Genomic DNA, 12,804 nt, shown 5'->3' with positions numbered 1-12,804 from the left:
AAGGGCTTCCCTCTCCTCTCACTTGCTTGCTTTGTAGCCGGCGCCTTTCCTTCACTGTGGTGACTCCTCGGTTTGGCTGAAGTCAAGTTGATCGGCCAGGGTGAAGCACCCCCTTTTGCCTTTACAAGCCCAGACGCTCCAGGAGGCAACCTCGCACTGGGTGTATGAAAGGCAGCACGAGGGAGTCACCACACCAAAGTGGTTTATTCCCTCTCCAAGCGCCCAGAGAAAGGAAAACACTCCATTCGCTATGGGCTGCCCAGAGCAAAGGGAGCATTTCTTTTCTCTGGCTGCAGGCAGAGGTTTATTCCCTCTCTAAGCGCCCAGAGAAAGGAAAAGGCTTTGTTTGCTCTGGACTGCCAAAGCCTCCTTAAGCGCCACTGAAAGGCTTCTCTGGCAGCCCAGAAAAGCCTGAGATGGCAGGGATTAAAGGGGGAATGGCAGGAAACTGCCCGGGCCTTTGTGCTGCTCTCAAATTTCCTGGGAATTTTTTCTGGTCTCGGGTTCTTAAGTAGAAAATGGTTCTTAAGAAGAGGCAAAAAAATCTTGAACACATGCTTCTTATCTAGAAAAGTTCTTAGGTAGAAGCGTTCTTAGGTTGAGGTACCACTGTAAATTGAAAAGTTAACTTTGATGTCTAGGACAATATCAGTACTTTGAATTTTACAAAATGTGTTATATACACGGACACCTTTAGATGTACATATTATCCTGGTTTGAAAAACACACAAAAAAGTATCCTATTATTTCCTTAGAGAAAGCTAGTTTTCTATACAACAATATGACCTTATAATATGATGTCCAATGTCTATGATTATCATACGGAGCTTCATAAGTGGGCTGTACATAGGCTAAGAATCAGTTTGTCAGAAATGTTGATAATATACACATTCAGTAGAGCAAGCGAGGCGCAGCAATCAGCTGGGCTGTGCAGATGAGGAAGAAAGCCAGAAAGTGAAATAAATGAGACAGATTAGTGCGGGGGCGGGTGGTTGGAACTACTGGTTCAACCAAACCAACCTGACCAGGCAGCAGTCCACCACTGCAGAGCTACCCATAGCTAAAAAGATCCTATTATCACTATTTTGATGCTAAAATAGTAGTTTTAACTATATGTCATCACTTTGCTGACATTCATAATGTCCAGGAGACATGGTGGCTCAGTTGCTAAGACATTGAGCTAGTCAATCAGAAAGGTTGGCAGTTCGGCGGTTTGAATCCCTAGCTCCATGTAACAGAATGAGCTCCCATTAGTTGCACTAGCTTCTGCCAACCTAGCAGTTTGAAAGCATGTAAAAATGCAAGCAGAAAAATAGTGACCACATTGGTGGGAAGATAACAGCTTTCCATGCACCTTCAGCATTTAGTCATGCTAGCCACGTGACCATGGAATTGTCATCACACAGCACTGACTTTTTGGCTTAGAAACAGAGATGAGCACCTCTCTTAAAGTCAGGATGACTAGTACTTATGTGTGATGGAAACTTTTATCTTTAAAATGCCCATTTTTATGTACATTGAAAAATACCTGATAACTTTATTTCCTAGGTGTCTAGAGTTGTTTGCTTCCTTCATTGGCTTGATGTGCATTAGTTCTTGCACTTTTCTGTTTAAACAAATAACTTAATCTTAATAATAAACTCAATAAAACTAAGATTAATAATAATCTTAATAGCCTAAGAAACATGTTTTGAGTACATGTAATTTTTTTCATATCTCCAAAGCTGTCATTTCTACAACATATTTGCTCTCAATACCTAAGATTAATGCACTGATCAGTTCAGACTTAATTGTGTGTACCTTTGAAGTATGATTACTAAGCTGGTTATGCCCCTTCCTAACCCTAGCACTACTGATGTTTATGTATCTGTAATAATTGATTATTTTAATGTACACAGTATCAACTTATATTTGCCCAGAAAATGTCTTTGTTTATCTTAAATACTATGCAGAGAATTCAAAGTAATTAAAAGAGAGGGTGTTTGAATATTTTAAATTTCTTTTGGTATTTTAAAGTACATAGAAATATAATTTTAAATTCTCCCATTCCCTGGGAATGTCTTATATAGAAAATAAAGGGAGACAGTTGCTGGGCATTTATGGACGCTGTAACTGAGAAAATGCATTACTGAACAGAATGATACCTACTTGATCTCTTTATAATTTCTGTTGTCTGTTTATTTATTTTCAATAATAGTATCCTGGTTGCTCTGTTGCTTTCAGTAAATGTTTGAGTTCTATGAATTGTTTGTTTTAATACAAGCCTCATGCCCAGCTTGGCTAAAAGTTTGTTTCAGGCATGCTTTCTTTATATAGGAAAAGTTATCCTTGTTTTCCTATTTTGATTAAATTTGCTATGTTACAAGTATTATAACATATTTTTGGTCATTTAATGTGTCAAAACAAATAATGTTTCCTTAGATATTGCATACATTTACACTTTAATTGGACTATTTCATATTGAACCCTTTATTGATAATCTACAATGTAAAATAAAATCTATTTAGCTAATAATATTTGCAATATTCTAACTGTTGATGCCGTTAACCAATATATGAAAATATACATTATTAAATATTTAGTTTTATCTTCAGTGAATCACAGGATTCTTTTTCCTTCCCTCCAGAGTGCAATAGAGTCTTTATTTGGAGCTTCATTAACTGGAATTGCTTATTCACTTTTTTCTGGGCAACCTTTGACAATATTAGGCAGCACTGGACCAGTACTAGTATTTGAAAAAATATTGTTTAAATTTTGCAAGTAAGTAAATTTTTCATTCTCAAAAATTTAACATTCTATTAGCTATTAATTTTTCTGAGGCACATTAAAACGTGGTAGTTTCAAACAGATCTAACATTTACATAACTTAATTTAGCAAGAAATCAAAATTTTATTTTCAGGATTGTATCATCAAACAGAGTTGTCACTAAGGTCAAATAAGGCAAGCATTCTAGAACAAAGCTAATTCATCATTTCAAATATTAATCTGAAATTCATTCATTCACCAGGAATGAAGTTACAAATTGTCTTCTTCATTTCAACATTAGCAGATCTTTAAAGTACTTATCCTGATACAATTTAAATAAATAAATATGAAAAATAAATTACACAAAAGACAAATACTAAAAACTAAAGTGCATCAAACTGCATTATATTGTTTTAAGACCAGGGACATATCTGGTTGAAGAAAGTGCATCAGAAAAATTAGCATGGTATCCATGACTGTCCAAAAGACATGCAATACATGTTTAAAAGGAAAGGATTTTTACCACAGAGTTGCAGATACTTTTTCTTTTTCTTTTCCTATTGGTTGCACTTAGAAGCATAAAATCATAGTACCATAGGGCTGGAAGGTACCTTGGAGATTTTCTAGTCCAACAACCTGTTCAAGGCAGGAGATCTTGCTATCCTTGGTCAGGAAGGAGAGAAGTAGAAACACGAAACTGATTTATGTCATATTAACTCAGAACCCATTCTGAATTTATAAAGAAGCTCTTACAAGAATGTCAGAAATTAAAGATTCATACACTTTAGAAAAAGTTCTAATTCCAATGCATCTTCAGAAGACAGTAATGCCTGAGACCAGCTTCTGCAACAGAGCTGCTATTACTGATTTTAAAGCTTTACAGTTTAAAATTTCCATTAATTTAATTTCAGTTGTTGAAATTTTAATTCAAAATTAAAAGATTAAAAACAAACAAACAAAACAAAAAAAACTAGTGTGGCTGCTCTAGTCTAATGAAACAAAATAAAAATCTGTATTTTGAAGTTTGTTATTGATTTATAGTTATGTTTATTTGCTTGGGAAGATTCAGTCCTCCTCAAATTCTGTTACATTGTAGTGTGATGCATATATATCTTTGTCAACAAAATTGTGTTATAGAACGCATTGCAATAGTGAAAATCATTCTTATAAATCATTTTACTAATATATAATTCTATGTTTACTTTTTCAACAGAGATTATGGACTTTCTTATCTTTCTTTACGAACCAGTATTGGTCTGTGGACATCATTTTTATGCATCCTGTTAGTAGCAACTGATGCAAGCAGCCTTGTGTGTTACATTACTCGATTTACTGAAGAAGCTTTTGCTGCCCTGATTTGCATAATATTTATATACGAAGCACTGGAAAAGCTCTTTCATTTGGGAGAAGTATATCCTTTCAATATGCGCAATGACCTTGATAAGCTGACATTGTATTCGTACGTGTGATTTTTAAATAAAATTATGATTTTTTACAGTTTTATTTGAACTTTCCTAGAAATTTTGAGAACTAGATTAAGCTAATAGTTCATTTAAGAAAGTAATCCAATAGTTTAGATGTAGTAGAATTATTCTCTTGTTCTATCATTTCTTTGATTACTACTTTTAATGCATATTCTATTTGTTTGGATATTTTTCATTCCACTCCTTTTTTGTTGCTTTTGTCTTTATCTCTAATATTGAAAAGAAGGACCTTGAGTGTTTATTTTTAGAGTGAGTCATCAACTCTTTATTAAACCAATTTGTTTTGAAAATGCATTGCATTCCTTGTTTAAGGTCATTTCATTATTTCCTAGCAAATTTTCTTAGTTTCCATTATTCTGTTTTCAAAATTATGAGTTTAATGTTACAATATACAAATATGAAACTTTGATTCAAATGCTGAATTTTAAATTTGGTAGATGTGTATGTGTCAAACCTCCAAATCCCAGTAATGAAACTTTAGAGCTATGGATGAAAGCCAATACATCTCTGGATACCATATCATGGACCAACCTCACAGTTAAGATGAATGTCTTGAAATGTGTTATAAATTTTCATATTATAGTGCCGATTAAAAAGAAAATAATGAATTGCATTTGACATGTGACTTGGGGAAGGTATAAGGCATGCAGCCTGTGCTTGATCACCCAAGGCTTCCGCCACACACAATCAGCATTTACCCGGTCTCCCTCTGCTAATCCATGATCATCAGTGAATGGATAGCAATGCTGGGACTACAGCCATAAAGTGATGAAACCACATGACATCTTATGTTTACATCAGGTATAGCCAAAATTCCATTCCCAATTGTGATGGTAAAATGAGAACCAACTGCATGAAATATCAAGACAATATCCACCATGGATTATCTGATTGAGTAATATGTAGGGTTTTTCGCTGTAGTTTTTTAATGTATTAGATTTGTTTTGTACACTTTGTTTCTATATTTATTCTGTGAGCCGCCCCAGGTTTTCGGAGAAGGGCAGTATACAAATCTAATTAATAATAATAATAATAATAATAATAATAATAATAATAATAATAATAATAATAATAACAACAACAACCACATAATTTTCCCCCAATGACAATTAGAGTCTCTATGTCTCTAAAATGAAATCCTAACTTGATCTTTAGGTCTTCTAATAATGCACTGATTAGTGACTTTAGTTTTTTTCATATTTCATTTTATCTTCTTTTTTAATCTTCTTTTAATCTTCTTTTTTTTCCCAATTTGTCCCTTGACTATTATTACTAGAGTTTGCAGATCCTGGCAAGTTCCCTGCCTGCAAAGGTGGCAGCCTCAGGATGAATTTCCCAAAATCTTTCCTTGCTTTACCCCTTCCCTCCCCCACAAGCTTGCAATTTTCTATAAAGAAAGCAATTAAAAAGTTGATACTCTTCTTGATCTTTCCATTCCCCCCACTCCATTTAGGTAGTGAAACTAAACTGCACACCTATCCTTCTATTTTCATCACCATAAACTATTTAATTTGCTAAACAAACTATAATAGGTTCCTCTGGAAAGGAGGTGACAACATTGGTAAGTTCCTTACCTTCATAAGTGACAGGAAGGCTGAAGACCAGAAGAAAAGAGCTTAAATAAGTGGGGAGGGAGTAAAGCAAGGTAAATGGAAACTCATCCAGAAGCTGCTGCCTTTGCATGCAAGACACTGGCTTCCTCAAAGCCTAGCAAGAGCTAGGAGAGGCCAGCTGTCTCTTGATTGCCAGCTGACCAGGATCAAAGCCTAGCCCACAAGCGTAGTGTTGTTTGTAAAATGCAACTGGCATTTAAGCCCTCTCACTTAAAGACTCTCATTATTTCTGACCATAATGGGAGGCTTATTACAATCACAAGTCGAAGGTTTACCTGTATGTTAGTTTTTTCATAGTGTTTGTTCTGGTTTCTGGTAGAAATTCAGCAAGTGCAAATAACTTTTATCAAACACATTGTTTCATAAACAAAGAAACTCCATTTTATTCTCTTCTCTTCCGGTTATACACACATTTCATACTGGCGTATCTCACCTGGCTTTGTAATCTCTCTTAATTGCATTCCTTACATTCCTTCTCCTGTTCTGCTAGACAAGATTTATTTCGTAAAAGCATGCTCACTAAAAAAAAGCAGACAGACAATTAATCACACATAATTTTTGGCTTACTTGGAGAGTGGCATAAAAAATCAACATCCTTTTGTTCGGAAATGTTGAAACTCTACCCTTCTTCTTTACTAGTCCCATGACATGCCAATTACCTCACTCAATTATTTAACTCATTCATCTCCTTAATATCTTCTTCCAGACCTTTGCTCTCTACGTTTCTGAATTCTTCTAAATTTAGGATTAACCCAGCGTGCCTCTAATTCTCCCTCACTAGATCCTGAACTCATAGCCCCATCCTGTGGCTGGCCTCCCACCTGTTCTACTACCTGTAACCCCGGTCCCCCCACTACTTCATAAATACTATCTGAATCTGAGTCCTCAATATTTTCATCATCCGCCAACTGATCAAGAGTATGTACAATAGTGTTGAGATGTTTTGGGATTTCCATTATTCTAAACACAATTTGATAAAATCACATAACATGGTGAAAGGTCTTTTTACGATCAATGTAGTATATGATTACTATTGGTATCAATTAACTTCAGTTATCCACTGTGCATCAACAATACTGTCCCATGTTCTTTGACCTTTTTTAAAGTGAGTGTAAACGTCTGTCATCTCCCTTTACATTTAGGGTTCTAATTTGTCTTGAAACATCATAAACTTTATTTTTCTAGCATGGGCAATTTGGATGATTATATAATTTACATACTCTGCTATATCTGGATATATGTTTAAGATTATATCATGGAAACTAGTTGGTTTCTTTTTAGGATAACTTGAAATTTGCTCATAAGCAGTTTATGATCTCTTCCACAATCTGCATTGCCATGTCTTTGATGCCATAATAGAGCTCTACATGAGAAAAAATATATTTAATCAAATTTCAATGGACTCCATATGGTGTTGGTCTATGTATAAAGGCAGCATTTTGGTTGTTGAAGGCCTGTCACCTAGGAAGAAATTATTGGTGTGACAGAAATCAAAGTCTTCTGCTTCATTTCAGTTTCATAGACTATATAACCCAACTACATTTTCCTATTTATTTACTTAATAGATTTCAATGCCACCCTTCTCACCTTCTAGCCTTCAATCTTACTTGGCATATGTTGACATTTTTATCAACTTGATCATAAAATCTCCAGCCCTGAGATTGCGAGTTGTAAGTCTCTCCTTGTGAAGTTGGACTTAGGGGTTCAGATGGGCTTGTTACTCATGTGCCTGCCTCCCAGCTGCGTGTCAACAGCCCTGCCTGTGCTGCTCAAGGAGGTGGCAGGGTTGGCGGTGGAGTTCCCTGGACTTATTTTCCTGGGGGCCTTCAATCTACTGTCACTCAGCGGTTCCTCCGGACTGGCACAGGAGTTCATGGCCACCATGACAACAAGTAAGTCCGAATCCGATCAAACACTTGTAAGAGCTTTTATTAAGACATACAAAGTGGTGCTCAAGGTGGCAAGGTGTGCGTACCATGCTGCCTTGATTGCATCAGTGGAATCCCGCCCGGCCGCTCTGTTTAGGGTGACCCGCTCCCTTCTAAGTCATGGGGCAGTTGGGGAGCCCTTGCAGGGCAGTGCCAAGCAATTTAACTCGTTTTTCACTGATAATTCCCCCCCGATTTAGAAGGGAGCGGGTCACCCTAAACAGAGCGGCCAGGCGGCCGGGCGGGATTCCGCTGATGCAATCAAGGCGGCATGGTAAGCGCATCTTGCCGCCTTGAGCGCCACTTTGTAGGTCTTAATAAAAGCTCTTACAAGTGTTCGATCGGATTCGGACACTTGGATCTGGGCGGACCTCAACTCCAATTGCACAGCAGTATCGGTTGACAACGAGTCAGTCGAAGTGACTGGGGCTAAACGTCTTTATCCATCAGTCTGGGAGGAGTTTGACCTGGTGACACCTGATGAAGTGGACAAGGCCATTGGAGCTGTGAGTTCCGCCACCTGTTTACTGGATCCATGTCCCTCTTGGTTGGTTTTGGCCAGCTGAGAGGTGACACGGAGCTGGGCAACACCTCCTTGGGGAGGGGGTCCTTTCTGGCTCCTTATAAGGAGGCACTTGTGCGCCCCCTCCTCAAGAAGCCTTCCCTGGATCCAGCCGTGCTTAATAACTATTGTTCAGTCTCCAACCTTCCCTTTATGGGGAAGGTTGTTGAGAAAGTGGTGGCGCTCCAACTCCAGTGGTCCTTGGAAGAAGCCGATTATCTAGGCCCTCAGCAGTCTGGATTCAGGCCCGGCTACAGCACGGAAACTGCTTTGGTCGCGTTGATGGATGATCTCTAGCAGGCCCAGGTCAGGGGCTTGTCCTCTGTCCTGGTACTTCTTGACTTCTCAGCAGCTTTCAATACCATCGACCATGCTATCCTTCTGCACTGGCTGGAGGGGTTTGGAGTGGGAGGCACTGTTCTCCACCGGTGCTCCTCCTACCACTCCGGTCGGCCGCAGTTGGTGTTAGTGGGAAGTCAGAGGTCGACCTCTAGGTCTCTCCCTTGTGGGGTGCCTCAGGGGTCGGTCTATTTAATATCTGCTATTTAATATCTACATGAAATCGCTGGGTGAGATCATCCAAAGGCATGGGGTGAGGTATCATCAATATGCCGATGATACCCAGTTATACATCTCCACCCCATGTCCAGTCAACGAAGCAGTGGAAGTGATGTGCCGGTGCTTGGAGGCTGTTGGGGCCTGGATGGGTGTCAACAAGCTCAAACTCAACCCAGACAAGACGGAGTGAATGTGGGTCTTGCCTCCCAAGGACAATTCCATCTGTCCATCCATCACTTGGAGGGGGAACTATTGACCCCCTCAGAGAGGGTTCGCAACTTGGGCACCCTCCTCGATCCACAGCTAACATTGGACACCTTCCCCCAGGCTTTTATATTTTATGTTTGGTATGTTTGGTATGTATGTGTTGTTTGGTTTTTAAATATGATAAGGTTTTATGCTTTCTTTTTTAATATTAGATTTGTTTTGCTATAACATTGTTTTTATTATTGCTGTGAGCCACCCTGAGTCTTTGGAGAGGGGCAACATACAAATCTAATAAATTATTATTATTATTATTATTATTATTATTATTATTATTATATTATTCTGCTTCAGTATTTGGAGCATAAAGTAGTATAGCTATCATGGCTTTCCACAAAGTCTAATTAATAATATTTGGTCACAGATTGCATTGTAGCCAAGTACTGTTCTTGTTCATCCCCTCTTAGCATAATAGCTTTCTTCTTTGTTTTAATATTCTGAGTAATCAGTATGATTTTCTAACTGAAAGTGTCTAATCCCAGTCCATTTCATTTTGCTAATCCATAAAATGTCAATTTTCATACACAGGGAAAATTATGCTAAACATGGGAAGATATTTATTTATTTATGGAGCTTTTAGACTTTTTTAGTTAGAACTATAGTGTTTTCCCCAAAATAAGGCAGTTTTACCATATTTTTGGAGTATAAAACGCATCTTTTTCCACCCTAAAAGAGGCTGAAAATTCACGTGTGTCTGATGCTCTGAATGCAGCTTTTTTAAAAGCTTTTTTTCTCCAGCCCTAACTGGGTGCTAACGATCTTCCCAGCTTTTATCTTGCAGGTTCTTTCATTGTTACTGTCTGCGAAAAATGTTTTCCGACCTCTACGTCTTTGCAGAATTTTTTCATTGCTCTAACTTGCTCGAAATGTTTCTTTCCAGCTTTAACCAGGTGCTAATGATGTTCCCAGCTCTTACCTACTTGCAAGCTCTTTCACTTACTTTCTGTGAATAATGTTTTTCAAACCCTGTCTTTGTAGGTTTATTCATTGCTCTAACTTGCTCCGAATAAGTTTCTTTACAGCCCTAAACAGGTGCTAACAATGTTCCCAGCTCTTACCGGCTGGCAAGATTTTTCATTGTTACTCTCTGCTAAGAATGTTTTTCAAGCCCTAAGTCTTTGCAGTCTTTTTTCATTGGTCTACTTGCTCAGAATTTTTCTTTCCAGTCCTAACCAGGTTCTAACAATGTTCCCAGCTCTTACTGGCTTGCAAGCTCTTTCATTGTTACTCTCTCCAAATAAGGTTTAAAATAATGTGCTGAAACTGACTAGACTAAGGATGCTAGCCAGATGAATTTCCAAATGTGTTTCAATTCATCTTACATAATCATTGTATCATCATTGTATCATCACTTCCATACTTCTAGTTCATATCAAAATCAGCTTATTTCTTATGTAAATATTCCATTAGGTTTCTCTATATACATATTTCTAATACAATGGTATAGGTTAATACATCTATTACTACTTCAAAACAACCCAAATTATATAAATAAAAATAAAAGAATTTTTTTTTAATTTATTAAATGACCAATCACCCCATTTCAAATTTTCATTTATCTTGCCAAATCTCAAAAACTTTCTTTCTTGTCTTTTTGTACCCCTCTAACTTCTTCTTTTCTCTTCTCCTCCCAGGTTGTGCAGTCTTTCCAAATTTTTTAATTTCCATTTTAATTTCTTTCTTACTCTGCTCACTAAATTTATTTATTTAGTTAGTTAGTTAGTTAGTTAGTTAGTTAGTTAGTTAGTTAGTTAGTTAGTTAGTTCGTTCGTTAGTTAGTTAGTTAGTTAGTTAGTTAGTTAGTTAGTTAGTTATTGGATTTGTATGCCGCCTCTATCCGCAGACTAGGGGCGGCTAACAACAGTGATAAAAAACAGCATGTAACAATCCAATACTAAACAAGTAAAAAAACCCTTATTATAAAACCAAACATACATACAAACAAACATACCATGTGTAAATTGTAAGGCCTAGGGGGAAAGAATATCTCAGTTCCCCCATGCCTGACAGCAGAGGTGGGTTTTAAGAAGCTTACGAAAGGCAAGGAGGGTGGGGGCAATTCTAATCTCTGGGTGGAGTTGGTTCCAAAGGGCCGGGGCCACCACAGAGAAGGCTCTTCCCCTGGGTCCCGCCAAATGGCATTGTTTAGTTGATGGGACCTGGAGAAGGCCCACTTTGTGGGACCTAACTGGCCGCTGGGATTCATGCAGCAGAAGGGGGTCCCTGAGATAATCTGGTCCGGTGCCATGAAGGGCTTTATAGGTCATAACCAACACTTTGAATTGTGACCAGAAACTGATCGGCAACCAATGCAGACTGCGGATTGTTGATGTAACATGGGCATATTTGGGAAAGCCCATGACTGCTCTCGCAGCTGCATTCTGCACGATCTGAAGTTTCCGAACACTTTTCAAAGCTGTATCAGATCATATCTATTAGTGCTTATTTTACTATAATCATCATTAAACATGTGACCATCAACTCCCTCATTAATCAAGCCATTTTCTAATTGCTTTAAACTGTCTAAATTATCAATCATGTGTCCTTTAATCTGTCCATTTTGAAATTGTCCAATGTATATTGCTTTAATATTTCCATCACTTCCTGTGTACTGATCAATCTGATCATCATTCTTCTTTTCATCTCCACTGTTTCTTGTACTTCCCTCCATATTGTCATAATTATCTTGTTTTGAAATTCTTTGAAGATTTTTTATACTTTCAATTAAAAAGTTAGTGTTTCTCATTTCCTCTCTCCATTCTTTAAAGCTTGTGCATATGTCACTACATAAATTGCTTATTTCTCGAAGCTCCATCTTTCTTAATTGCCAAGCAGCTTTGTCCAGCTGCCCAGTAGCAAATCTTACATAAATAGTTCAGCTAGCTCCATTGAATCAAGATCACATCTGGCAGAGCATACATTCCAGCCAAATGCTGCCTCAACTTCGGCAACATATTTTTTACCATATAGGCTCACAGTTGCCATTCCTTCTTTTAAATTCCAACACAACCAGAACAATAAGTTTTAAATCAATGCTACTTCCACCTTTCCAGCTTTCCAAGTTTATGAATTTCCTGGGTTTTAGTTTTAGTTTTGATTAGCTTTTCATGTCCATTTAAGCTCAGTTAATACAGCTGCTTTACAACTTCCATTGTAGCTTGTCTCCCGATCACAAGCAAAAGCAGTCTTTGAAAGTATTTTCCCTTCGGGCAAAGTGCTTATTTTCTCATTCAAAGCTTTCTTCTTTTTAACCTCGAGAACTTTCTAGATGACATCCTTCACTTTTTCTCTATCCTTCCAATCGTAGTCACCTTGGCTAAGAGCGGCAAGCCGCTTCTACTCTGCTGCTGGTGGAGGCTCTCAGACGACACCTGTGGGGTATGCCGACCCCAAAACGGGCACCAAACCAGGTCCCCTTCTTCCCCTCTCCTTCAGGGAGTTTCTGGGCTGATTCAACAGAATCAGCACCCCCAAACAGCAGGCATTCAGCAGTTCATCCACAGGAGCGAAAGGAATGCAGTGGCACCAACGGGGATAACCATGCCCTCTCCACCTCCAGTGCATCTTATACTCCGAAAAATACGGTATATTAATTTTTGCTCTAAAAGATACACTAGGCTTATTTTCTGGTTAGGTCTTATTTTTGGGA

The 12,804-nt window shown here is 38.0% G+C and overlaps 1 protein-coding gene across 7 annotated transcripts in view; it reads left to right on the top strand.

Moving 5' to 3' along the window:
* SLC4A7 (solute carrier family 4 member 7) overlaps positions 1-12,804 on the top strand; it is a 275,999-nt gene that overhangs the window by 202,303 nt on the left and 60,892 nt on the right. For all 7 annotated transcript variants that reach the window (XM_070727282.1, XM_070727278.1, XM_070727280.1 and 4 more), the window contains 3 exons: positions 2,627-2,760; positions 3,960-4,205; positions 4,668-4,773. In XM_070727282.1, coding sequence (XP_070583383.1) covers positions 2,627-2,760; positions 3,960-4,205; positions 4,668-4,773 — 486 coding nt within the window. The remainder of the gene's footprint in view (positions 1-2,626; positions 2,761-3,959; positions 4,206-4,667; positions 4,774-12,804) is intronic.

The sequence above is a fragment of the Erythrolamprus reginae genome, chromosome Z (assembly GCF_031021105.1).
Source record: "Erythrolamprus reginae isolate rEryReg1 chromosome Z, rEryReg1.hap1, whole genome shotgun sequence".
In the NCBI taxonomy this organism is placed as follows: domain Eukaryota; kingdom Metazoa; phylum Chordata; class Lepidosauria; order Squamata; family Dipsadidae; genus Erythrolamprus; species Erythrolamprus reginae.
This window is presented reverse-complemented; position numbering and strand designations above follow the sequence as displayed.